The sequence below is a fragment of the Nilaparvata lugens genome, chromosome 1, assembly GCF_014356525.2.
Source record: "Nilaparvata lugens isolate BPH chromosome 1, ASM1435652v1, whole genome shotgun sequence".
In the NCBI taxonomy this organism is placed as follows: Eukaryota; Metazoa; Arthropoda; class Insecta; order Hemiptera; family Delphacidae; genus Nilaparvata; species Nilaparvata lugens.
This window is the reverse complement of record NC_052504.1, coordinates 77,811,614-77,838,426: the sequence shown is the minus strand read 5'-3', so window position 1 is coordinate 77,838,426 and position 26,813 is coordinate 77,811,614. Positions and strand designations below refer to the sequence as shown.

The 26,813-nt window shown below is 35.3% G+C and overlaps 2 protein-coding genes across 2 annotated transcripts; both read left to right on the top strand.

The window, feature by feature from the left end:
• The first annotated feature begins 464 nt into the window (after positions 1 to 464).
• LOC111053645 lies at positions 465 to 9,100 on the top strand. Its single transcript, XM_022340566.2, has 3 exons — positions 465 to 1,012; positions 3,687 to 3,901; positions 8,119 to 9,100. Exons 1-3 carry the CDS (start codon positions 532 to 534, stop codon positions 8,272 to 8,274), a joined length of 852 nt encoding a protein of 283 aa, XP_022196258.2. The 5' UTR covers positions 465 to 531; the 3' UTR covers positions 8,275 to 9,100.
• A 5,671-nt stretch (positions 9,101 to 14,771) lies between these two features.
• LOC111063771 lies at positions 14,772 to 26,270 on the top strand. Its single transcript, XM_039443948.1, has 4 exons — positions 14,772 to 15,589; positions 18,489 to 18,611; positions 24,003 to 24,348; positions 25,389 to 26,270. Exons 1-4 carry the CDS (start codon positions 14,863 to 14,865, stop codon positions 25,537 to 25,539), a joined length of 1,347 nt encoding a protein of 448 aa, XP_039299882.1. The 5' UTR covers positions 14,772 to 14,862; the 3' UTR covers positions 25,540 to 26,270.
• Positions 26,271 to 26,813: the final 543 nt, after the last annotated feature.

Genomic DNA, 26,813 nt, shown 5'->3' with positions numbered 1-26,813 from the left:
TGAAAACCAGGGAATCCTAGGTGATTAAAAATCAAGATGCTTTCAAAAATATATTGAATACCTGTAAAGTATCGAGTAAACCTAATAGGGAACAAATCCCAAATCATTCTATAGAAATTGAGAGTTTGATAGTGATTTTTTATTGAACTTGAGGAAGTTCTTGAAAACTGTCCAGGTTGCCAGCAAATTATCGATTGTTCCGTATTGAAACCCACAGAATTGAGGTCCTGTGAGAAGTAAATTTGAGTCATGGTGTGTCAGTCGCCGGGAAGTGTTATCTAACCGGCATGTCATATTGACGGCAAAGCAGTAGTGGAGGGAGTAAGAAGGTTGGCTTTGTTTTGTTAGCGCGCGCGCGCGCTTTCTCTGAGATGACGACGCCCGTGATCTGTGATGGGGGGAAGTGGTGAGCCGTTGCAGCCCCCCGAAGTCTATGAGGGCAATAAAAGGAAGGGGCAGGTCCCGAGATGTACGTACTTGTTGGTGTGACTTTGGTGAAGACTGACTGAGTAGCAAGGAGCAGTTATCGAAATGACGAGTTTTAAAGTTTCGGGGTTGTTGGTGTGCCTGTTGGCGTTGGGTGGGTGCTCTTGGGCCGCGCCGCGTCTCGAGGACAACGAAGTGATCGGTCGTGCGGATGACGACGGCAGCAGCTGGAAGCTGATCTCGAAGATCTTGTCGGACTGTGGCTCGGACGACTCGTCCCGTGTGTTGGGTTGTCTGGGAGTGAAGGTGGTGACCGCCCTCGACCGAGCGGCCCGTGCCGAGAGCATCTCTGTCATCCCCGGCATCTCCCTCATCCGATCCGACGCCGACGATGCCGACCGTGCCGGACGCGCCCTCCTCACCGAGGACGAGCTGCAGAACTCGCTGCCTCAGGACCCCAGTGAACGATCCTCTCGCCTTGTTGACATGCTGTTCGACTCAGCTATCCGCTTCATGAAGACTCACTCGCTGCAACTCAAGTTCCCCGAGGAAGCACCCGAAGCTCTGCAGAGGGCTCTTGAAGAAGGTAAGCTTTTTCAAATTAAAATAATTCACATCACTTTCATCTGACACAGCTTAATACAGAACACAATTTTCAGAGCTAGGTCAAGCTAAGCAATTATACTTATCAATCTCATTGAATAATTATTATTCTGTGTGAACAAGTGAAACTCCAAAGCCAATTAGAATCCAGTCAGAGTAACAATTCCAAAATTTCAAGCTTAATAACTATTTTCTTAATTTCAATTGAATGATTATTCTGAAATTTAAAAATTTATCAATTCCATTTTAAACCTAGTATTTACACAATTCCTGTACAGTAGTGAAGATGATCTTGTGGTTGACATCCATATTGAATGAAAAACTAATAAAATTATCACAAACACTGAAATCAGTGGCTTTTGTATTTCCACGTCTAATCATTCACAAGAGTAAAGTGTAAAGTGTTTGTTGTGAGAAGTCGTCAAATTCGAATTATATTACTCGTCTCTATTCATAATGCATGTACCGTGAATGGTGGAATAAGTATATAGTTTACACAAATACTGAAATCAGTGGTTTTGGTATTTTCACGTCTTAACATTCATAAAAAAAGTGTTTATTGTAAATATTATTGTAAGAATTCGTCAAATTCTAATTAAATTACTCGTCTCTATTCACAATGCATGTAATTGGTGAGTATATTCGTATATGGAAGGGATATACTATGATAATTTATTATCACGGGATGGAAATATTATTTGAGATGTTGGATTGATCATTATCATTTGCGGAGACATGTTTTGTTCGATATTTAAAGATTGCATATCATCATAGAATGGTGATAGTTTAAAATTGAAATTAATCCTTTCAATGATCAACGTGAACAAATCAATTCATTTCAAAAGATGATATTTTTAATCTCACAATGCATTCTCCTTTAGTGTGTGAGTGAGTGAATTGTTGTGTAAAAAATAGAATGTGGACTCCATGGTAGAAAATAAGTAAACGAGATCCTATAATCTTTAAGAAAATTTATCACATTCAGTGAATAATCAAATTCAACCGTATCAAACAGTCAATTTGTTTGTGGTATGCAATGTTCTATTGAAACAAATTAGAGAATTGGTAGCCAGAGTAGCAAAAAGCTGAATACTGGATCATTTTGATCTGATCTTCATTAATCTTGAAAACCTATACTTCAAAACCACTCCAATCTGTAAGGAGTATAATAAATTATTTAAGTTGATAAACGGAAGAATATTGCAACTTTACTAGAATAGTACTGATTAGTCTTTATCTCACAAGAATCATTCAGATGTATATCAGTTGATCATTGTCTGTAATAATCAACTCCTTATTACATTTTTATTGATCGATATTAGTTTTTAATCAAATTAGTGATCCAATACTTCAATATGTTTCATGAATATCTTGGGCGCAATATGAATACCGCATCATGATAATTGATTATTGCCTATACGATAATGGTTGAATAATGAATGATAAAAAATCAAGCTACCCGAATAAAGACAGGTTCTTTGGCGAATCAAGAGGTGTGAACTCATGCGCTGACCTTTGAGATGAAGAGAACACTTCTTTTGCATAAATTAAACCACCTTTGCTGAACTAATTGGGTATAGTTGCTTCCTCGACTGTTCATGCTCAGGTAAATGGCAAACTAATTGCTCATTGAATAAATTATCAATTCAGAATCCACTCTTGAGCAGAGATCTTTGAAACATGAGGAACAAGACTATCTTATGCAGTATGTTGCGCAAGATTATGAAAAACTACTTTCGCCACAATGCACGCGTGCCGCGGTCATTCGGCTATTCAACTTCTTTCACCTTGCATCATACCTTTTTCAAAGTCAAGGATTCCACGTTCTTTATTCAACCTACAGCTGGGATGAGCCGATAACTGATAATTTAGTTACTGTTTTTGTTGAAGTATTTTTGAAGAGACCTCATCATTATGGAAACAATTAAAAAGGAAAAATTACTATCTCTCTTGAAGTATTTTTGAAGAGATCGCTCCCATTATAGAAACAATTGAAATCCCAACTACTTCTTGAACAGAAACTGAACTCAGAACTGGAAATTTCAAATTCCAATGCAACCCATTAAAATATTTCCTCTTTGTGGTATGAAAATCTTAATTTTTGAGAGGTGCGTATATAGAAGTAATACGCATATGGTGACGATTACATATGTGCATTTATTGTTATCATGGGTACAACTTGCCCAGTTTGATAATGAATTCTCTAAAACCAAGAAACAAAACATCACATTCGATCATTGAAATACATCCACCTGAAACTGAAAACGGATACATCTACATATGTGTCCAGAAAGAAGGATGCTTCATAGATAGGATTTCCATTTTTTTTGTTATTCATAGTTTTAAAGGCGAACATATGGAAAACCTATACAAATAGAATGTCCAAATGACTTTAGTCTTTATAAATTATTATCAATGGCTTAAATTATGAATCGTTGATTAATTTAATATGTCATTTAGAAATGATAATTTCAAGGTGATTAAAAATCATCATCCAGTAAAATACAGTTTCAAATATTCCACAACAATTAAAAACATTCTCATAGTGAATTGATAAATTATGATGAAAACGTACAGCCGGAAATAACCTTGTGATAACTATATTTTATATTCGCAGTGAACTCAATAATTAATAAGATATTTCTCATGTATTTCAGGCAGAGGCAAGATCAAGAAGAAGCTGTTCCCCATCTTGATGTTGGTTGGACTGAAAATCTTCGCTGTGATCCCAGTTATTCTTGGAATCATTGGACTGGTTGCTGCTAAGGCTTTGGTTGTAGGAAAACTTGCGCTCATCATCGCCGCTATCCTCGGTCTGCAGAAGTTCTTCGCCGGAGGCGCCGGAGCTGGTGGCTTCCCAAGCTTTGGGAAGGTGAGAAATTATTCCGCTTTCATTATAATATCTTGAATGATACGAAATCTGTCAATATCACATGAATTCAACATTGTCTATCTTCATAACTACTCCACAATGATATCGAATGATAAAAATTGCAATCCATTTGTAATAATGCTTGTGACTCATGAGGCATGGAGATTATTGCACCATAAGCCAAAAATAAAATATTGGCTGATATGAAATATTGGCAATGTTTTGTGTAAAGTTGCCTTACAGAAAATATGAATGGAGAGGGCGTGGAAGAGTTCAGTAAGCTGTTTCATTGGGAATAAGAAATTCCAAATACAGTTGACTGTAAAATATGCAATGTGCAAAGATACTGCTAGACTTTACTACAATTTTATTACGGAGTTTATATTTTGAAAAATACTCTTATCATGTGTTTGGGCATTCCAAATTCGAATAATTTCAAACTCTTATAGAACAAGAATGACTTCTGATAAGAGTTGAAAACTCGCAAACCGATAAAGAGGTTTCGGGAAGTATTCAAGCAATCAAGATAATATATTCATGAATAATTTCATTACTTCTACTCACATTCTACTCATGAGGATGATGAATTCATCGATTTTTCAAGAGAGAAAAGAAATTAATCAAGCATCATAATATAAATGTTAATTATGGTCGATATAGAAGATATTTGGCGAGAGAATCATTGGAGTTTTCAAAATACTCCACAAGTTACTGAATAAACAGGCATTTCAGATGGAGGTCAATAACCGCCTGAATTGAGAAATCACGAGTCTATTCATTTTATTGCAGCGTGCAGTGATTCAAAGTTTTCATTCAAGAAAAGACTTCTGTACACATTCAATCAGCCATTCATCTCGCATCTGTGGGATGAATTAACCATCAGAAATGACTTGAACTAAGTACGGTTTACGATGAATTCAACATTGTCTATCTTCATAACTACTCCACAATGATATCGAATGATAAAAATTGCAATCCATTTGTAATAATGCTTGTGACTCATGAGGCATGGAGATTATTGCACCATAAGCCAAAAATAAAATATTGGCTGATATGAAATATTGGCAATGTTTTGTGTAAAGTTGCCTTACAGAAAATATGAATGGAGAGGGCGTGGAAGAGTTCAGTAAGCTGTTTCATTGGGAATAAGAAATTCCAAATACAGTTGACTGTAAAATATGCAATGTGCAAAGATACTGCTAGACTTTACTACAATTACGGAGTTTATATTTTGAAAAATACTTCCAAATTCGAATAATTTCAAACTCTTATAGAACAAGAATGACTTCTGATAAGAGTTGAAAACTCGCAAACCGTTAAAGAGGTTTCGGGAAGTATTCAAGTAATCAAGATATATTCATTAATAATTTCATTAATTAAAATTCTACTCACATTCTACTCATGAGGATGATGAATTCATCGATTTTTCAAGAGAGAAAAAAAATTAATCAAGCATCATAATCTAAATGTTAATTATGGTCGATATAGAAGATATTTGGCGAGAGAATCATTGGAGTTTTCAAAATACTCCACAAGTTACTGAATAAACAGGCATTTCAGATGGAGGTCAATAACCGCCTGAATTGAGAAATCACGAGTCTATTCATTTTATTGCAGCGTGCAGTGATTCAAAGTTTTCATTCAAGAAAAGACTTCTGTACACATTCAATCAGCCATTCATCTCGCATCTGTGGGATGAATTAACCATCAGAAATGACTTGAACTAAGTACGGTTTACGATGAATTCAACATTGATCTTGATAATGAAGGTGAAAGTCGTCATATCCATTGAAGAGCTTAATAATGTCAATCCAAACTAGGAAAGTTTTTTTCGAAAGAAATTGTGTTCCACTAATGAGAAAATCATAGAGATCAGTAGTTTAGACATAACTGTTATACAACTGAATTTTCTGTGGTTGCTTGTTACATCGTTAAATCCATCCACTAATTGAGCGGAATCATTCTTTGACGGCTACTAGATCCATTTTTAAAGAGGCAAACATAGTAATGAGTCTTGTCATCTTTTACAGCCCTGTAATTTCCCAAAATGAAACGGTAATGCTCTTCCCCAGGGGTTTCTACTTATTTTCTGACATTTTTCTTTTCCTTGTTCCATTATTTTCTTCATCTTCTCACTTTTGGTCTTATTGCTACTTTATGATCAATATGTCTAAACTGAATTCTCCATTCTTTCTAGATTCTCCACTATATCAAAGTCCTGCACGCAATCAATTTATCATTCTTACATTTTTTTCTCTTGAATCAATTTCTTTTCACCACTTTCTTTGTAGAAACGCACAAAGTCTATGATATTCTTATCAATTTTCTTCTGATACACTTATCTTCTCATTGCTATTTTGCGCTATCTATCTTTTGGAAAATCTTGAAAATAATTTATTCGATATTATTTACATCGAAAAATCATGTAGATCTTCATAACATTGATACACCTAATGGATCTTCCAACTTTGGTTTCACAAATTCTTCTCAATTTTATTCATCCTTAAATTTTTTTTCTGATCAAAGTAGAAGATACAACACCGATAAAAATAGTTAGTTAATTGGAGGAGCCATAATTTTTTAATACGCCTAATTATTGTGTACTCTTAGTAATCGATTAAAGAGCCTACAAGATCGAAACGGCTAATAATATTTCAATATTTAAAACGGCTAAATTCGTCTCACAAAATAAATCTAAAGTGCATCTTCATGTAGTTGTTAAGATGTCCTTCCCAAATTGACTTTCACTCTGAAAGAGCAGGAGCAGAATGTAATCAGCCATTTAAATAACGAAAGTGAACGTGAAATATAATGAGCAATGAGCCCGACGGCATTTGACCTGATAAGAGGACAGACTTTAAAAGATCGTCCAAAGTACAAGTAGTAGTTCTTTATACAGTACTTTCTTTTTTGTAGCAGGCTGTCCTATAGCTAAGTGAGTTATCATTCTTTTGTGAGTAGGTAGCTTTCTCGTTGGATTAGCCTTGGGCAAAGCTGGAGGCTTCTTCCAAAATCGAATGCATCATTGGTGGCCCAAACAACAGCTGGGTTATTGACATACTTCAAAAATGTTAGAGTACGCATATGCACTACCAGAGCCCAGCATGTTTAAGCTGGAGAATGTCACGTATTCAGGCTGGGTCGGAATGCACTTAGCAGTTAGCACCAAGGGAGTGTCTGCTTATCATCCGTACTCAAATTTGCATGCCAAAGTGACGACTGAGAAATATTGAGGCTATGCTCACCGAACGTGTTAATCTCCTCTTTGTCGGGTGTTATTTGTAGAGAAAGCCTCAGGCTTCAACGTTGAATCAATAATAATTCAACCAACGTTCTGACACACATCACGCAATGACTATTCAAGTTGCTAATCTGCTAAATCTCACTCGTTAATTCAATGTATTCGAACCGTCGAACCCTGAACAATGATTAGTGGATATGCACTTGTGGAAGAATTTTTGGCATTGGTGGTCGGAATCACTGACAGATCCACTGATCTGTCACCGAATTCACTGATGCAGATCCTTCAAATTCATAATAATTGTCTCGTTAAAACTGAGTGGATGAACTCCTAGTAGAAAACTCAAAATACTTACTACTTCTTCAGAAAGCTCTCCTTCCCCTTGCAGATATACATATTTCAAATAACTACATCCACTTACTGGGACTGCCGCAGAGGAGCTCTCCAATATTTCATTGATAATCCACTTTTGAGAGTCTGTGATAGACTTTGGAAGACAATCTACTCTCCTTGTTTATTGGTATAATCTCTTCTATCATAAAAGCATGTTAACAGCTTGGACGTCCTTCTCAAACTCACTTTAAATATTCTTACATTAGTCAACTGATTCCTGTCAACAAATCGAACTTCCGATTCATAAAATAATTTCTCACTCCAGCATGTTGGAGTTTGACATGATATTTATTATCTAATAGATCTATTTATTGAATGGAGGATCTAGTAAGAAATTTTTTATAGCTACAAACATCGAGTTCACTTATTCAATCACTCACATATATAATATAAGTTAATTCGTTCTGGACAAAAGAGCAATATATGCAGAACAATCATTCCACAATGTTCCAATGAAAATCATTGACGGTACTATTTTTCCAATTTGAATTTATTCACACATATAATACAAAAAACTGTAACAACAATGTACTGTACACATATTTTCAATTCATCTAATTTGTTTGTTATTGTCGTTTTGCAGGTGACAAGCGACGGCTGGAACTCAGGCAGCTCATCTGGATGGTCGTCACCCAGCAGCGGTGGTCAGGGAGGTTACTACAGGCGGTCAATGGACGACAACATCGCCCACCAGATGGCGTTCAATGCTCAAGTGCCCGACACCTACAAGACTCAGTAGTCGCCTACTCACCACTCCCTACCTCAACGCCAAACTATTGTACATATAGTTTCATATTTACTACGTAGAGATAACTACTAAGTCGAGACCAGAATCCGAACCGAACGAAGTAACTCCGCCTCGAAAGTAGAATAATTATTGTTTATCGATTGACTACCGGAGTCGAGCTTAATCTGAATGCTTTCAGTTTGATGACAGTTAAATTTGAGATAATAGTCACCAAGTTTTTCAAAAGACAGTTCATGAACAAAACACTTAATTTCTGACTGGACATATCGTTCAGTCAGCTTGTAATCAGAGCACACGAGAGGTCATTCAAAAAAATATGATTGAAGTGACCCGCTATATCGTAAAAAAGACAATATAATCTTCATGCGAAATCTATCTTTGAATAGATCTCATCTATTGCAAAAACAATACATTTGAATCTGCTCTGGAAAATTAAAAAACATACTCAGAATTTATTTACGACTAATCTAATTAGAGTATTATTGATAGCATTGTAGATTACGCTCGATCATAACTATTGTATATACTGTTCTTACCTGATGAGACCTCACCAATCAGAGGTCGCTCTAATAATGTAGTTAATCAGTGTTACCAATGCCACTGCTCCAGCACAAATATTAGCCTAATTACTTGCAAATCTGTCTGCTGCCATTGCATTATTGTAGAATTTAGAACTGTAATTTTATTTTTATCATGTTGCTCTATGGATACGTGGCGATGTTAGCATAGTAATTGCTCACAGTCGTCTACGAACAATGTAAACTCCAAGAGTTGTGTTATGTATTGTTGATTCAATATAATTTATTAATTTATTATATATACTGTCATTTTCATTTGAACCCGTTTAGTTTTAAGAGAAGTCGTGATCTTCCAGAATGTGTCACTCACATGAGCCAAGGACATTTTTAAAACTCAAATAGGCATAAATAAAAATGTCCAAACTGAAGTTAAATCTGAAGAGACAATTTTTATAATATTGCTTCATTGCTATTATGTGCAATTTTGGCTGTGCTATATTGCCAGGCTACGAGCTACATGCAGCTCTATCAGCAACATTATATCTATACTTACACCTAGACCAGCTTCATATAGCACTGCTATCAGTAAATTTGATGCATATTCCAAGCCGTAAAGCTGCATAAAGCTGGGTAGAAATCAGAGTGTTTAGTTGTTCAGTTTCCAGTCAGATATCAAAGAAGAAGGTATTTCTTGCAGCAGGTCAGCAGCTACTGTGATATTTTGTATATTGGAACGAAGAAAGATAAGATTTTGGTTGAGGCTCTCACGTCAAGCTAGGATAACTGTATTCTACAGTGGTAGTGAAAATACCTTAACGAAGTAGATATAGTAAAATTTGATAATGTAATAAGTTGTGATGAAAGTATTATTGACAAGAGGTGATTCTAATTTCTCCTATTGGGCACGAAATTACAAAGAAGGTTGTCTTTCGAAAAACATTTCTGCCCGTGAAAAAATAGCAATAACTTTTCGATTCAAAGAATAACAACTATTACTATGTTGCACACATATTTGGAAGCGGTGGTAAGATAGTGTAGTGGAATGCACGCAGCTGACAACTAATTTCGAACAAGAATGTTGTCAAAAGTGTTGTCCGCACTCGTTTGAAATTGTATTCATTGAAGGTAGCTCTGATCACAGTGATTAGAAATGCGATATGCAAGGGTGGTGCCCCCAGGGAGGTCAGCTAGGGCCTACAGCGTGGGCGGCAACATCTACCTGTGCTACAAACAAAAATGCTCTTGTAGAATACTACGTTTAGCAGAACCCTACTTGTAGCAAGATGCCTGTTCATTTTTACCGAGTCATTTGGGAAGCTTGTTTCATGCTATATACGAGTAGCTGAGAGAATTTTCTATTTAGCCTGGCTATTTAGGATGTCTAAAGAGTAACTTTTTGAACTTCTAGCACAGCTATTTAACTCTATACTTTACTTTAACTGCAATACTCTTCAAACGTGGCTTCAAAAATATAACTCTATACTCTATTACTTTAACTGCTATACTTTAAACGTGGCTTTCATGATCCTATTATGTTTTCTGCGTTTTTTTCTGATGGTGTTACAAAAATTTTCTGTGAGGTTTGTGAGGTAGTTTAGGTGAGGGAGGCTTGATAAATGCCAGACGTTATGGGAATTGAAACTATGACTGACTTATACAGGTACTACAGCAACAGGAGACCAAATTCTCAACAGGATAATTCAGATTAAAAAATTCTATAAAATTTTCTCTTGCTAAATATTACAACTCTGGATAATGAGAGAGCTCTAAATTCAAAATTTTTCGCAACTTTGACTAGTCCATTTAGCGAAGCTATCTCATTCAATTAATTCAATGAGATAGTTTGCCGAGCGAAGTGAGGTCTAAGATTAAAGTCGACGATTTGGCATTTCCGTTAATGTTTGAATGTTTATATGTTGCGCATTTACGGCGAAACGCGGTAATAGATCTTCATGAAATTTGACAGGTATGTTCCTTTTTAAATTGCGCGTCGACGTATATACAAGGTTTTTGGAGATTTTGCATTTCAAGGATAATATAAAAAAGGAGCCTCCTTCATACGCCAATATTAGAGTAAGAATCTGGTGTGGCGTACTCACACAACTTTCCTTGCCGTTATGAAAATTGATCAAAATAGTTGGAGCCGTTTTTGAGAAAATCTCGAAAAACCCTGTTTTTGACAACATTTTCGCCATTTTAGCCGCCATCTTGAATTGCATTGGATCGAAATTGTTCGTGTCGGATACTTATAGTGTAAGGACCTTGAGTTCCAAATTTCAAGTGATTCGGTTAATTGGGAGATGAGATATCGAGTACACAGGCGCACATACACACACACACACACACACACACCACACACAACACACACCACACACACACACACACACACCACACACACACACACACACACACACACACACACAACACACACACACACCACACACACACACACCCACACACACACACACCACACACACACACACACACACACCACACACACAACACCACACACACACACCACACACACACCACACACCACACACACCACACACACACACACACACACCACACACACACACACACACACCACACACACACACACACACACACACACACCACACACACACCACACACCACACACACACACACACACACACACACACACACACACACACACACACACACACACACACACACACACACACACACACACCCACACACCACACACACACACACACACACACACACACACACACACACACACAACACACACCACACACACACACACACACACACACACACACACACACACACACACACCCCACACACACACACCACACACACACACACACACACACACACACACACACCACACACACACACACACACACACACACACAGACCAATACCCACTTTTTTGGACTCAGGGGACCTTGAAACGTATAGAAATTTAGAAATTGGGATACCTTAATTTTTTTTTGAAAGCAATACTTTCCTTATCTATAGGGCAAGGAAAGTAAAAATCAGACTATAGAAATTATTCATCATAAATCAGCTGTCTGATTATAATACTACCCGTTCAAAAACATCGAACATCTTGAAAATGTATCTTTCCATCAACGACCAATACCCAAAAACCACTTTTTTGGACTCAGGGGACCTTGAAACGTATAGAAATTTAGAAATTGGGGTACCTTAATTTTTTTTTGGAAAGCAATACTTTCCTTACCTATGGTAATAGGGCAAGGAAAGTAAAAATCAGACTATAGAAATTATTCATCATAAATCAGCTGTCTGATTATAATACTACCCGTTCAAAAACATCGAACATCTTGAAAATGAATCTTTCCATCAACGTTGTAGACAGTAGCAGTCAGACCTGATAACAGCGCTCACACTCACATTCCGGGACGACATGTCACGGTACGATAGGACAGAAAGCTCTATGTTTATTTAGGATTTTTTCTAGACATTTTAAATTGATGAATTATTTATTAATTTTTGAGAACACATAACAACAGGTCTATGTAACTTACTGAGCGCGAGGTCTACTGTTCACAAAACTACTAGTAATAGGCGGATCACAATTATTGCATTATTATATTCGACAATCTTCATTATTCTCATGTATTCTAGCAGTATAGGCACTCAATAAAAAATATTTAAATATATGTGCTTTTGTAGAAAATAATGCAAGAATACAATGAGGAATATCAAACAAGACAAATGATTTCATATACTAATTTATTCTGATTCATATTATTTTCTCTGATAAGCTGCATTGACATGAGTCAGCTTTCCTTGGAGTTTTAATAACCTCAAAAGTACATAATTATAAAGTGAAAATCTACTTCATCTCGAAGCTTCTTTTTGCAACTGCATCATACTTAATCTACTTTTCCATTTAAGTTAGTTGTTACTACATTGACTGACAACTGTTTCATCCCATTTTCTCACTTCTAGATTTGCTTGTACCTTCAAGATTCTAGTTGAATCCAGACTTGTTCAACATCTACTTGAATCAACAAAACTTGAAGAAGTACTACTTTGTTATATTGAATTCAAGCTTCTGCTTTTGTAAACTTAACATTATATCAAGTTCGCAAAAATAATTCATTTTACTTAAACGTCAAGAGAACTTGAATATCTAAGGAAATTCGACTAATGTGAACGAACCTCTCAGAGTTCTAATACGAACAAACACCTTCTGACAACTTCTTGTTATTTCTACTGCAACTGGTGCATAGTTGATGTCTACGTCTTGAAAATTCAACACATGAATAAATAATTCTGTTCTATTATTTTCGAGTATTATTCATATCCCATTAAAGGAACCAATATCTATGACTCTGGAAAGTTCAAAAAAATGAGTGCGAAATGCGATGACTCTGGAAGGTCCAAAATAATGAGTGCGAAATGATGAAAATTGTGTTTGGAATAATAGAACATAGGTTTAATAAGGGAATCTCAATAGCTAGGTGTTCCACTCATCCATTTATCAAACTTTAGAAAAGTTAAGAATGAACTATGAGTGAAATGCAGTTTGATTCCATTTGTCAAACAATACAATCAATTATTGATGATAATCTTGGGTCACCAATCATCCTTGTCATGCAAATGTCACAACAGTGCTCTACTATTGAGGCGTGTGGGCAATACAACCGTTATATCTTGAGTATCGCATTATGTTGTGACAAAACACTGTACCTACGCTGATCTCCTCCCATTCGGTTCAGAAGCTTGTGATTCAATTGTCATGATCTATCGAAATAATTGAGATGAGAACCGTTTCTCGAATTCAGTTTGCTATTACAAGAAAATAATCCTCTTATTTTTTCTTCTATCAAAAGTACAAAATCCAATATCAATTTGTAAGTTTCTTACATTCCGTCAAAAACTCGTCATATATTTTTATCCTCATCAATATCGCAAGAGGTATTGGAGGACAATAATGTATTCGGTAGCAAGCTGACATTAGTATCTTGTACAATGATACTTGAGACATGTAATGGGACAAATGTGATACGAGTAGAGTTCAATTAATATTGAAGAACAATATAAGGCTTGTTACAAATTGAAACACGACGTGATGTGACATGAGACGTGAGTCTGCTACAGTAGATGAGTGAATATTAAAATATTTATTTATTCTTATAGCTTTTATCGGCAGAGAGATCCTTTCGGATGTTCTGCCTTGCCGTATTACCCAATGTCATTTCCTATCAACACTCAAGTTTATAGGTTATGTCTTGGGTTCATCATTTTTCTCACTATAAATTTCCACTTTTACTTCCTAAGTTCCTATTACTAAAATAATTAAACTATTCAAATTTGGACAAAGTTAGCACGTGTGAATATGATCATATGATATCAACACACCTCACAAACTCATATCTCGTCATGACACGTCGCTACGCGTCGCAATTTGCGATAAGCCCAATTTCTGCATAATATTGTATCTTGTGTATCAACCTTGTATTAACCTAACATCTGTATTTTGTACAATGATACGCGAGACATGAGACGTGAAACAATGTGATATGATAATATCCATGAATGTAGAGTTCAAGTAATAAAGTTGTTAGAGAAATAAGGATGAATAAAATATAGATCAGAGACTAAATCCAATAATATTTTTTGTCAACTACAAAATAGTAAATTTGAGTATGAATGCGATATAAGTAAACTGAGTTTTTGATCTAAATTGTAAATCAATTCGTATCACGGGGGATTACAAGCATATGCATGATTCAAATCAGTGGCGACATTGTCCAATTGAAATTCCCACCGGTTTGACACAACACTCTCTGACTTTAAATACTGGTAGTTTGGTGCTAGTCGGCCAAACATGTCATTGACATGCTCAATACGTTTCCAGCTGCACTTCGATCCCAATTCGTGCAATTCGATTGCCAGCGGTCATCCGATCGTACAATTGAACCGGTGTGCTGGTGATCTTCTGCCAATAATCTAGCTTTGTCTCAAGCATAAAACATTTGTCACCACGGAACTCCAGCCATTTGATCGCTTCAATTTACAGCTCGCGCTGTTTCCGGCTACAATGACCTACGATTTTGGTTTTTGCAATTCAGTTTTCAAAAGTTTGTTCTTAGTGGTTTGTTTCTCGTGTGTGATTTGTTCTTCGTCTCCTGCAGAGGGTAACGAAAAAATTCATTTCAGTGCACATCCTGTGATAGGTAGACTTTTTAAAGCGGATGCAGTGAGATCACGAGTTGGATTAACTACTCCACACAATCCTAAAAGTTTCAAATCTGAAAAGGACAGACCACACGATTCAGCTACAAATGAGGAGCTTGCTTTGAAGAAGGATCTACATAGGGAATCGAGATCGAAGAATGTTGTTCTTGGTGGTGTAAAGTATGAAGTGGATTCTCAGGATAAAATAAAGAAGCATGGATACGAAGCTACGAAGAAACCAATCAAAAGAAACAACCAACCAGTGCGAAGACGGGTGAGGCGGTCAGAGAATCAACATGGGACAACACTGAAGGGAATGAATAGTGAAAGAGGATTTGAAGCAAGTTTGAATAACACCAACAATGTTGATGAATCATCGATGAAGAGGAGTTACGCTCAGAAGGCATTCAAGAGGAGGATTGAAGCACTGTTTACTGAAAAAGGACCTTCAGGACTGAGTGAGGAGGAAGTCAACAAGACAAAAAACCTGAGGAAACAGCTGCTTAACATCTATGTGAGGGGTAAACAGAATAAGTACTACACTCATAGCAATACAACCTCGCTTTTTCGATCTGATCTCAATGACGAAGGTAGGTGAACTGCATGATGCACTTTCTCATACATAAAGTTCCACTCTTGTTGAAGTTTCATAATCTGGATTGGTTTTTATTCTAACCACTGATTTATTCAAGATGTTATTTAAATATTTATATATTTGTGTAATATGTGCATAGCTTTTGAAGTGGAATAATCTTGAAATGTGCAATATTCGAAACAGGAGTACAATACAATACAAACAGGGTAAAATTTATTCAATGTGCGGTGATAATTAAGTGTAATATTTGACTATAATCTGGTGTTCTAATCTTACTACATTCAAAATTTCTAGCTCATATATATTTTCTAGACACAAAGTGAATTTGAACTTTCAAGCATAACCTATTTTTTCAACATGTTATTCATTACCAAAATTTGGGAATAGGAAAGTTTTGGGCCAAGCCTGTTCCCGATCATATTTATATGATTTATAATAATTGTATCCACAAATTTTCATACTGGAGAAGGTTCAAGAGTTGAAGAGAATGGTGCTAATATATTGAATTCACTTTACTATTACTATCTTGTCACCTTATTGTGATAATGAGACAGCGATAATCAATATTAAAAAAATAAATTTATACAGATCAAGGAATTCTCACCAATTTCACATAGAAAAAGAAAAAGCCTTCACTGTTGCCTCCACTATCTTTTCATAAACTATCTACATCAAAATAATGTAACTTGAAAACACAAATCCACAATACATACTATACATTCATTCTAGGTCTTCATTTTTTAAATTTGAAGGTTTTTAGTTTAGATACGACATTTTCTATGAAAAATGATTTATCTCATAGCTTAACCTTCTTATCCCTAATCAATCTTCTTCTTGTATGGCGCTACAGCCCATGGTGAACCTTGGCCTCCGCAACTATCAACCTCCACGCATCTCTATCGTTTACTAATCAATCTAATAGAATCAATATAATTCACGAAATGAGTATCGATTTCATCCTATTGTTGGAATTTCACTTTATGGGAAGCTGAATTTTGTTTGGAAGTTCATATTTCCAATGAATTGTGAAATACTACACAATTTGCCAGTTATTTTCTGAAATGGTGAAGGGAATTCACCAGTAGATCACTCGAATTTATTTTAGTTCTTATTTAGTCTAGACTAGAGTCTAGAGATAACTCATATCTTGCTTCACATAATTTTTCCATCACATAAAATATTTTTGGTTTTTAAGATAAGTACAAAGTTATCAGTGACTTCGGGGAAAAATTCTAAAAGAAATACTGTAGTTTCGATACAATACATTATTTTTCATCTGGTTGATGATTAGAGGCTTAAGAGAATAGACCTTTTAATGAATATATTAAAGAATTTGAGAGGGGGAATTTGAGAAGCTTTAGTGCGACAGTCGATTTCCCATTTGAGAGATACAAAGTCAGTCAACGAATTCGGGTAAATACAAGTCAAATATCTAATATTCTGAGGGAATAATCATTGTTTAGAAAAATGAATTGCAAAAAATCGTGATTATAATATTTATCAGCCACAACTAATATTTTTCAATGTTTGAATGAGGAAAAGCATATAAGAGCATTCCACAATTTTTTTATAATCAAGTAACATCATAAAATGTTGAAGATTATTGTTTCCAATATTGTTAACAACGCTAAATATCGTACTCCTTTTAGCAGTTTTTATTAGTTCGGTTCATCTCCTGTAGATGGCAATAGCTAGTGGACTGCAAATCGCATACTTCAATCCGCTTTCCACCTCTAGATTGCGCTACAACTGAAGAGTGAACACAGGATTGTAAAGACCTGAAGTTTTGCGCATTTTCAATCCTACCAAAATAATAAGATTATTATCCATAACTTGTCATTAAATTGATAAGAGTGGTGATTGAAAAACTAATTCCTCCAGTTACATTATTCTTGCTCATGTCAACATGTTTACTTTTGAAGATTGAAGAATCTAGATTTGAGTTCTTCCTCGAGAAACATGTGTGATGAATTTAAATTACATAGCATATGATGTAGAGGAATTGAAATAGGTACACTGTAACGATATTTAGGGTTGATAACAATAACTGTTACTGTAGGGTTGATCAAAAATTATACGTTCCTTCCCTCTCTTATCAGAATTTGAAGATTGTCAAAACAACAGATATCACTAGAATAATCATACATCTGCTCCAGATGGTAATGGCATCAGATTGTGAAAACCCATCTCACATGACTCTTAACTCACTTTTTCCAAATAATAGAAGTAACTCGTTTATTGTATAGTATTTGTATTTGATATCGCATCCTGTGTCATACATTCTTTGAATTGGAATGAATATGTGATAAGAATATTATCTTCAATATTCTCGAATTCTGCATTTTTTTGGAATTCTGCATAGCTTTCCGTGCCCTTAATTTTCTCAAAATACTAATTATGAGATCTTCTCAGTAATACAAGAATACAAATGCCTCTGATGGGACTCATGTGAGTTGTTACGGAAAATCCTTGGAAAATGACTCCACGTAACATGTTTTTCACAACATGGCTGTAATAATTATATAGAATGGTGTTCCTTATTAGTTGAACCATTTTCTGTGTTTCCACAGTAATTCATATTTGTAATTTTACAGTCATATAATCTGAAAAGTCTACAATTCAGCACGTTAACGATGTATTGATTGATTCTTTTCTCCTGACATTCTTGTATCATCCTTTCCTTCATGATCCATCATTCATCATTCTTTCCTCCATTAATTAGCAGGCTCGATATTTTTCTAGTCGAAGTTAAACGAGATATTATTCTATTGTAAATGCAACAATCTTTGAAAAAATCTGTCGCTATGAAACAGAAATACTCTGCTGTATTGGAATAGAAAAATCTTCTAGTTTTCAACTACAGGTTGCAATAAAAAGTTTCCTTATTTTTGCAGATAACAAATCAGAGAGACAAATCCTGAGAGTGAAAATCGATATTCCAATTGAGAATCCAAACGACTTGGATTGGATTAGAGAAATAAAGGATGTGAATGATAATAATATCACCAAAGGACAAAGTAAGTGTTTTACCATCTTCTACTTACACTTATTTATTCTCTATTTACAGTGATAAGATCGGGAGAGTGATAAAATATAGCAGAGGTTTTACGTAATAACAATTGAGGAGAGTGACAAAATATAGCAGAGGCTCAACGTAATAACAATTGAGAATGAACCTGTTCAATGTGAGTTTGCGAATGATTATAAACATTTTTTCCATTACTTAGACTAATTGTCAAATAATTTGACTGCTGCAATATTGTATTTTTCATTGGATTTACTAAGTCAGTGAGTGAATATTGAAATCGAGAGCATTATTATCAATAGAAATCTTCAATTGAATGAATTTTAATTCGATTATAAATGAGTAATTATATTTGATTATATGATTAATTCAGAAAACCCTTGTCTCACTATTTTTAATCCATCCAAAATGTGTTTGCATGAACCACCCATTAAAAAGGCAGTAATTAATATGACAATAATTTGTCCTAGTTAGAGCACTGATGGGGTTACTATATTGAAATTCACTATCAACATTGATTGAATGGAAAGCATCGAAGTTATTAACAATGAATAAATCTAAGGTGAATCCTACCACCCAATTCTCAATTTAGATCGATATTCCCTTGAAATTACTTGATAGGCCAGCGTCTGTCATTCAAGAATCTTAATTGTCACACTATAATTTGAGTCGAAGAAATAATAGTTATTGGACTGACAACAATTTAGATGACATTTGATGATAAGCAATGATCATCTATCAAATGCAGTAATATGAATTCTTTCCTCAACCTGGATGTTATTACAATAATTGTGGGAAAACATTGATGAAGGGGGTGTGGAAATCCAATTGTGTAGCTAATATTTAATGCTCTTATAATTGATCCGTGTAATTGTGCTATATCAGATGTTGACTGTAAGTAGCCTACAAAACAAGGCTGTGCAAAGGCAAAAATAAACTTTTTACTCGTGATATTTTTCAAAGTTTTTAGATTTGTATTTCATCAAGCTATCAAAATGAAAAAGTTTTCTCAGGAAAACATTTTTTCTCATGGATTTATCTTTCACCGAATTTGAAATGTTCTGACCCAAAAACTTAAACTTTAGGCACTCATACCTCGAAAATTAATGATCGGAAAAAAAATTTCCTGAGAAAACTTGTTCATTTTGATAGCTTGATGATATACAAATCGAAAAACTTTGAAAACTATCACGAGTAGGAAGTTTATCTTTAGCCTTTGCACAGCCTTAAGCATATTGTACGTGTAAATTTATATTTTTTGTTGATGTATTCCCTGACTTCTCATTATATAGGTTACAAATCCATTATTTACCTGTTTATTACCAAAGACAATATGCTATCACATAATTACATATCCCATACTCAAACCACGCCCAGGAGAACTTAGGAGACTGGAAATTAATCACTTAGTGATGACTAATATTCTTCCAGGTGTGATGGCTCTAAAATATTTTTCAAATTGAACTTCTCCATCGTAACTGGGTCAGGTGTACTGGAAGGCCAAACTATTCATTTGAAAAATTGAATGTTTCAGTTCATAATATACAATTAACTAATTGAAAATCTTCAAGTCCCCATAAATCATGATTATGACAACCTCCATTTAACCGTAGAGTGGCTGGTTAGTAATCAAGTGCTAGTAAGGTAAGTGGGTAGCTATTGGACTTTAAATTCATGAATTCGTGAGTTATCCAATGGTACAAGCCGGAAGATTGCCAACAAGGTGTGGCGGTATTCTCTTATATACGGTACCAGCGAAGTGCGCAGAAGACTGCGCAGAGGTGGAGAAATGCAGTCAGAGTCTGTTGACTTCAGTTCCGTTAGGCAAGTACTCCTTTCTTCTGGTTACAGGGTCAAGGTGGACCGTACTGTACCCACTTGTTCCCATTCTAATCGCACTCCAGTGTGTATCGTCAGCTCGTCCTCATGCCAAAAACGTTTCACACAGAAATATGTGTGATAGCTACATTAATAGTGTATACGTTCAGTTTTAGTTGGTAGTTTTAATCATGGTCATGATTAGCACGGATTCTTTCGATTAATCGTTAGAAAGTTATAAGGCCAAAAATATTAAAAAATCGAGGCCGGAGGGGTTTCTTCAAAATGTGACACCTTCGAGAGCTCATATCTAGAAAATTTTGAGAAACATGGAGAAATAATACAGATGAAACTTGTAGGCTAATTTATAAGCTTTAATTTTGTACTTTACAAAATTCCCCAAAGACGCTTATTGTTCGAGATATATGCAAAAAAAACAAAATTTCGTACTTTCAAACCTCCTCCAACCCCTTAGCACAGAGGGTATAAGTGAGGACTTTTGATATGTTTAACCCCTTACTGTCCTTAAAAGAGTTGCGGGCTAAAAATTGTGTTCCAAACGTTTCATTCTATAATCTTTCGTAGACTGGACTAAACAGCAATATTATCATCGTAGATGTACATTAGTGTTTTACAGTTATTATCTTATCAAAAAATCCATATACTTCATGTCAACTTGTATTAACAGAATCGGTTAATGTTCCCACACTTTCTCTTTTGAAGTTTATTGAATAACGATACTCTCACTATCGTATTTTTCTCCTAATGAATTGGTTCATAATACCATTACTTTAAATACTAAACCATACAAGAAACTGGTTTGAGAATATTTTATTTCAATCCAGATCATATTATTATTCAATTTTATATATTTTTTATTGCGGATGGCTTGATGACCACATGAGCTTTTTGATTGTGCGTAGGTAATGGAAAGTAGGTGTTTTATTTGATGAGATGATCAAACGTACATGCTAACGGTAGCGTTCGAATCCACGAACCAGGCGGTGTTAGCAGACTGAAATGGTTTGTAACGCTCAAAAACAGCAGACCAGCACGCCCGGCAATAAATTCCATTAACTATTATTGATTAATCAATTTCGGAACTTGCACATTGAAGTAGATGATAAGCACATTGAAGACCATCGATATCGATAGCTTTTAAGGACAGTATAGTTGAGTACTTATAGTATGAGGCCCTAAAACAAACTAAAGCAGGCCCTAAAGACACAGAGGTCCAGTTGCGATCTGAGAACTCTGACAGTCTGAAGAACAGACTGTCAACAACGGTATTGCATAATATTATGTTCAATTGGTTTTTGCTAAAAACTGATTTAATCAACTACATCTTCACGATAAATCTGTAATAATATTATTGTAAACAAGATTTTGAAAAATAATCCTTATCCTTGAAGATTGACTTGTAAGTGAACAATGATTAACATCTATTGTTATCATCATTCATGACTACTAGTGGAACTGGAAAATTCCACTGCTGACTTTGAACTCTGAATACCTAGAACTTGGTTATCATTATCATCTCCTGGAAGTCTGCTGCTCATAAGTTGTAAATATGTGGATCTATAATCCCACACGTTCATCTAACAGCCACAATTCAAACTAACGGGACCTGCACAAATTCAAATTCCAAATCAAATTGAATGATTACAGAGTGATGTGTTTGAAAATTATACCAAGACACCATTACATCAGTAATCAATCAGCCCGAGCTCCATACTCTCTATCCGATCATCAAAGGCTCTCATTTGGTAAAGCAATCGATCAACGCTATACCTACCTACTCGCAACAAACAATCAATTTATTGTCATGTGAGGAGGACAATAAACAGGAGGAGGTGGGTTGGAAGGGGGGGGAAGGAAAGTATGTGTGTCGATCCGTGTCCGGGTGACCGCCCCCCCCCCAACAGCGGGGGCCCCCACGGAGGGGGCTCCTCCTAATTCGAGATCCGGCTGACTGGATGGTATGGGATGTGTGTCACTTTCTCAACGTCATAGTTTTCACTGATGCTTCCACTGCTGCTGGAGCTTCTTCTCTCTAAACTAAACAGACTCGGCTCTTTCTCTCACGTACCACTTTGCTACTCCGTCCAACACCTGTCCACCACAACTTCACCTACCACCACCTGTTCTCTTCTTTATGATCTCTTCTCTAATCTATTCTTCCGTTCAAATAAGGTTCACCATCTTCCATACGCAGCTCTGGCTCTACAGCTTGCCAACCAGCATAACATAACGCTATGTAAATACGAAAATGTTTCTCATCCTATGACATGCTGAAGCTACTACGTACACAATATTATAGTCTCACATTATAGAAAGGTATTCAATCTTGTAACGTTTAATGTTTCCCATCACTTTTATAGCAACAATGATTTATATCTTCCTTTCACTTTTTCCAGTAACAACAAGAGCTTTCAAAAATCAATGTATACGAAGTTTGTGTTAACGGTATAACAAGGCTCTAATGAAGAAGAGCAACAGTGCAACTCGAATACTGTAGTAATTCATTCATTGATATACCATGTAAATCGACAGAAAAATCATTGAATGGGAATATATATATCTCCAATGTTCATATACTTAGTTCAATACTTATTCTCTCCCTATTTTTCCTTATCGATCGAAAATATAGGTTGTCACTCAAATATTATCTAGAATTAGTTTACTAGAATGCGAAGCAAGAAAAGTTTCTTCAGTTTTCAAAGGAGAAATTTCTTTCTCCTCTCCTCTCTCCTCAACCTCACTCCTCTCTCTCTCTCTCCCCCCCCCCTTTTATTTTCAAAAACTACTCAAATTGAGGATGAATCCAATGCTCAGTGAACATTATCAAAAATGGTTCATTCACGTTGGTGCAGCCGAATACAATCATGTAATCTTCTTCTTCTTCTTTCAATCAGGGATTGGGCTATTGCCTGTTCCGACTCACATTCAGCTTGTAATTAGAATAGAAAAATAATAATAAATAAAATCTATAAATTAATAACACCAATATAATCTAATGTAATATCATCATAAGCATCACTACAATCTACTGTTTTTATTTTATAATAAATATAATGATCATTGCCATCTTTTTCGTGGCCTGCCTATGTCTCTTTTGCCTACCGGTTTATACTTGAAAATTCTTTGAGGAAGCCTATCAGCTGACATTCGTTCCACATGCTCTTTCCATTGCTGACGATAAGATGCAACTCTCTCATTCAGGCAGAAGATATTCAGCTCTTTCCGTATAATCATGTTATCTCTTACTATTTATCCATTCTTGTGGCTTTTATTGGCAGAGAGATGTACTTCCTGCCGTAATACCCAATTTCACTTATTACAAACACTATATTCAATCTTTAATCTCATTGTTTTCTGTCTATGGTGTGAGCCAACATTACTGTAACAATTAATATATACTTACTCAATATATAAATACTTTATAATGAATATTATAAAGTATATTGAACTTTTCCAGGTAGGACCGGCCGAAAAGTATACAAAAAGTTATAATTACACTTGGCTCTGAAACTGAAATTTTATAGATTATTTTGAAATTTTCCAGGTAGGACCGGCCGAAGGAGGATACGAAAAGTGATAATCCCACTACTGCTAGCTCTGAAACTGAAAACAGCACTGGTGATTCCTCTGTTGTTCGGGGCGGTGAGCCTGATCGCATTCAAGGGCCTGTGGGCGGGAATGACTGCCCTGGCAATGGTGTCAGCCCTGGCCCTCAAGTCCCTCATGCACGGCAAGAGCAGCGTCACCTATGAAGTTCGAGCTCCACCACCGCACTACCACATGCCTCACCATGTCCACCATGACTACGGCTACCATCATGGTTACCTGCACCCTGAGTATCATTGGAGCAGGAACGATGATGACTCGTACAAACCTCAGGGTGGCTGGAGGTAAAATCATTCTTCCTCATTCGATGCTGCCCAACATCTCAACTCTATTTCAGTCTCAACCTGCCTATGAGAGCAGGATTAAATATCACTCACTTGTAAAGTACTCTATAAAGTTCTATATAAAGTACTCTTATCAAAAAATGAAAATAAACATTTAAAAATCTAAATACCTGTTTTAAATGTTTTTACTCACAACATGTTGCATCAGTAGTGTCATTTTCAAGTGAGTGAATCAAATAAATGAATAACATTTGAATGACATTACTGTTGAACCATGTTGAGTGGAAAAATTTCAATAAAGTACTCTTATATTATAATTCATTTACAAAGTATTATTTTCTTTATGCTAGAATAAACTGTTGATTAAACTACTTTAAACTGTTGGTTTCTCTACAGAAATCAACAGTTTAGAATGAAGAATTCCAATGTAAAATATGTTTTTGTATTAAAGAATTCTCAACTGCTTCCCAATAAGCTCCCACAATTAATCGCTCGCTCGATCAAGGTGAATAATCACTTCTAACTGCAAATTGGACTTCTCGATGAAGCTTTTACTCATGATTTAAACCATTTTTGTATCATCATCATCAATATTATAATTCCTGAATTATTTATTTCTTGTTTGTAAGTCTGACATATTTGTATTGAAATTTGAGATATTTGTACATAATAAATTATTTATTATATGTCTCTATTGTTGTAAAACTTGATTTGATTTAAAGTTTTTCAATAAAGGTGTTCATTTATTGTTCACAATATTATTATCAAGTTCAAAATTTCCATAGTATCTCATTCCTCACTTTGGAAACAAGGGTAGAAAGAACTCGGAGATTTGAAAGAAACAAAACTTGGAAATCACCTCAGGAAAAGAATAGAATATTACAAAATTATTCAATGATTATTGTTTCAGTGATTTAAGTTAGTTCATTATCAAGAGCAAATCGTATGAGAGTATAGTATTTTCAGATAAGTTATTGGTTATAAGTGTAATTGAACAATTAAATGAATTGTTGATTGAAGATTAATTTCATATTGAACAGAGACGGAGAAGCGTCAGACACTTGGCTTGATTCTTCGTCGGAAACATCGTACTCAACTATCAATCCTGATGTCCAAATCAGCGAGCAAGATAAACAACTTCCAAAGACCACTAATTGCTCATCTTCAAATTCATCGCCAGACAAGATTTGAAACTCCTGGAGCGATAATATTTCGTGGAACTTGAGGAATATAGAAGACAGCTGCATAAACCTGTGAATGGAACAGTTTACAACAATATTCAATTAACAATTATATCAAATTCCCTTTTCCTCATTTTCATTGAGACTTAGCCATTATCATGAATTCAATTGTTTCATCAATCTCAAACATTTTATTAAGAAGGTTGAATAGAACAATCAAACCTCAATCGAACCACACATGGAAAATATGGGATTAGATTAGATTAGAGTTCTTTGTTCATGTATGTTACAATATATACTGGCTTATACACTGATCTACATTAAATAACAGCATAGCTTATTATTCAACGACTTTTACAAAGTGTGAAATATCATTAAGCAGAATGAAGATTTAATGCCATTTTAAAAATGATAATATAATTTTGTGATGTAACTACTACATAATTCGGCGATGTTTCAACAAATAATTGCCGACTCTCTGAAATTGATATCCTAAATATCCTAAAGACCGGGAAACGACTGGAAGTGGATTTAATTGTTCAAAAATACGTTTTTCTAATGTTGTCTTTGGCTAAGAGACTACCAAATTGATAGAACCTTAGTCCCATACAACTTAATATTTATCAATAAAAAAACAATCTAAGTACTCTTTTCAAAAACTTTGATCCGCAACCAATTGTGTTTAAACAATGCCATTCACTATCTTGAAAATGATGTGAATAAAAGTTTTTAAAAAGGGTAGCTATTTAATTTTTTATTTATCGATGAATAAGAGTAGCCCTCACCAGAAAGTTAACTCAATATTCGTCTTATTGAATTTATTAACTGCTTCAGCGAGAAAGTGCTGAATTTTATAGAAGACAATACATCATATAGGTTGCCCATAGTGATAGTAATCTATTCTAGGTTTATTGAAATCTTTTTAACTACTTATTGGGGAAAGAATATTTCATCTAAAAGGTACCAAACTCATACTCCGTATTTTCATTCATCCCGAGACCATCACTCTCGGAAAAAATTATCATTATTACCCTTGTCTTTGAAAAAGTTGTAGAAAGGATTTTGATAACAACGTTTTGTTCGCCAACAGCTACTCGGTGCTTAATAAACTACATAAAGCTTCAACTATAGGTTGGAAGAGATTGTTCTGGTAGTTGAAGTTTTCTGTGGCAGAATAAAAGTGTGTCAGTTTTATTATTGGAGTTAAGTGGATAGTGCAACATTTCCATTGCTGGCTGCTTGATGTCAAGCCATGAACTTGGCCAATGTCAAGTTGCAAGAAGA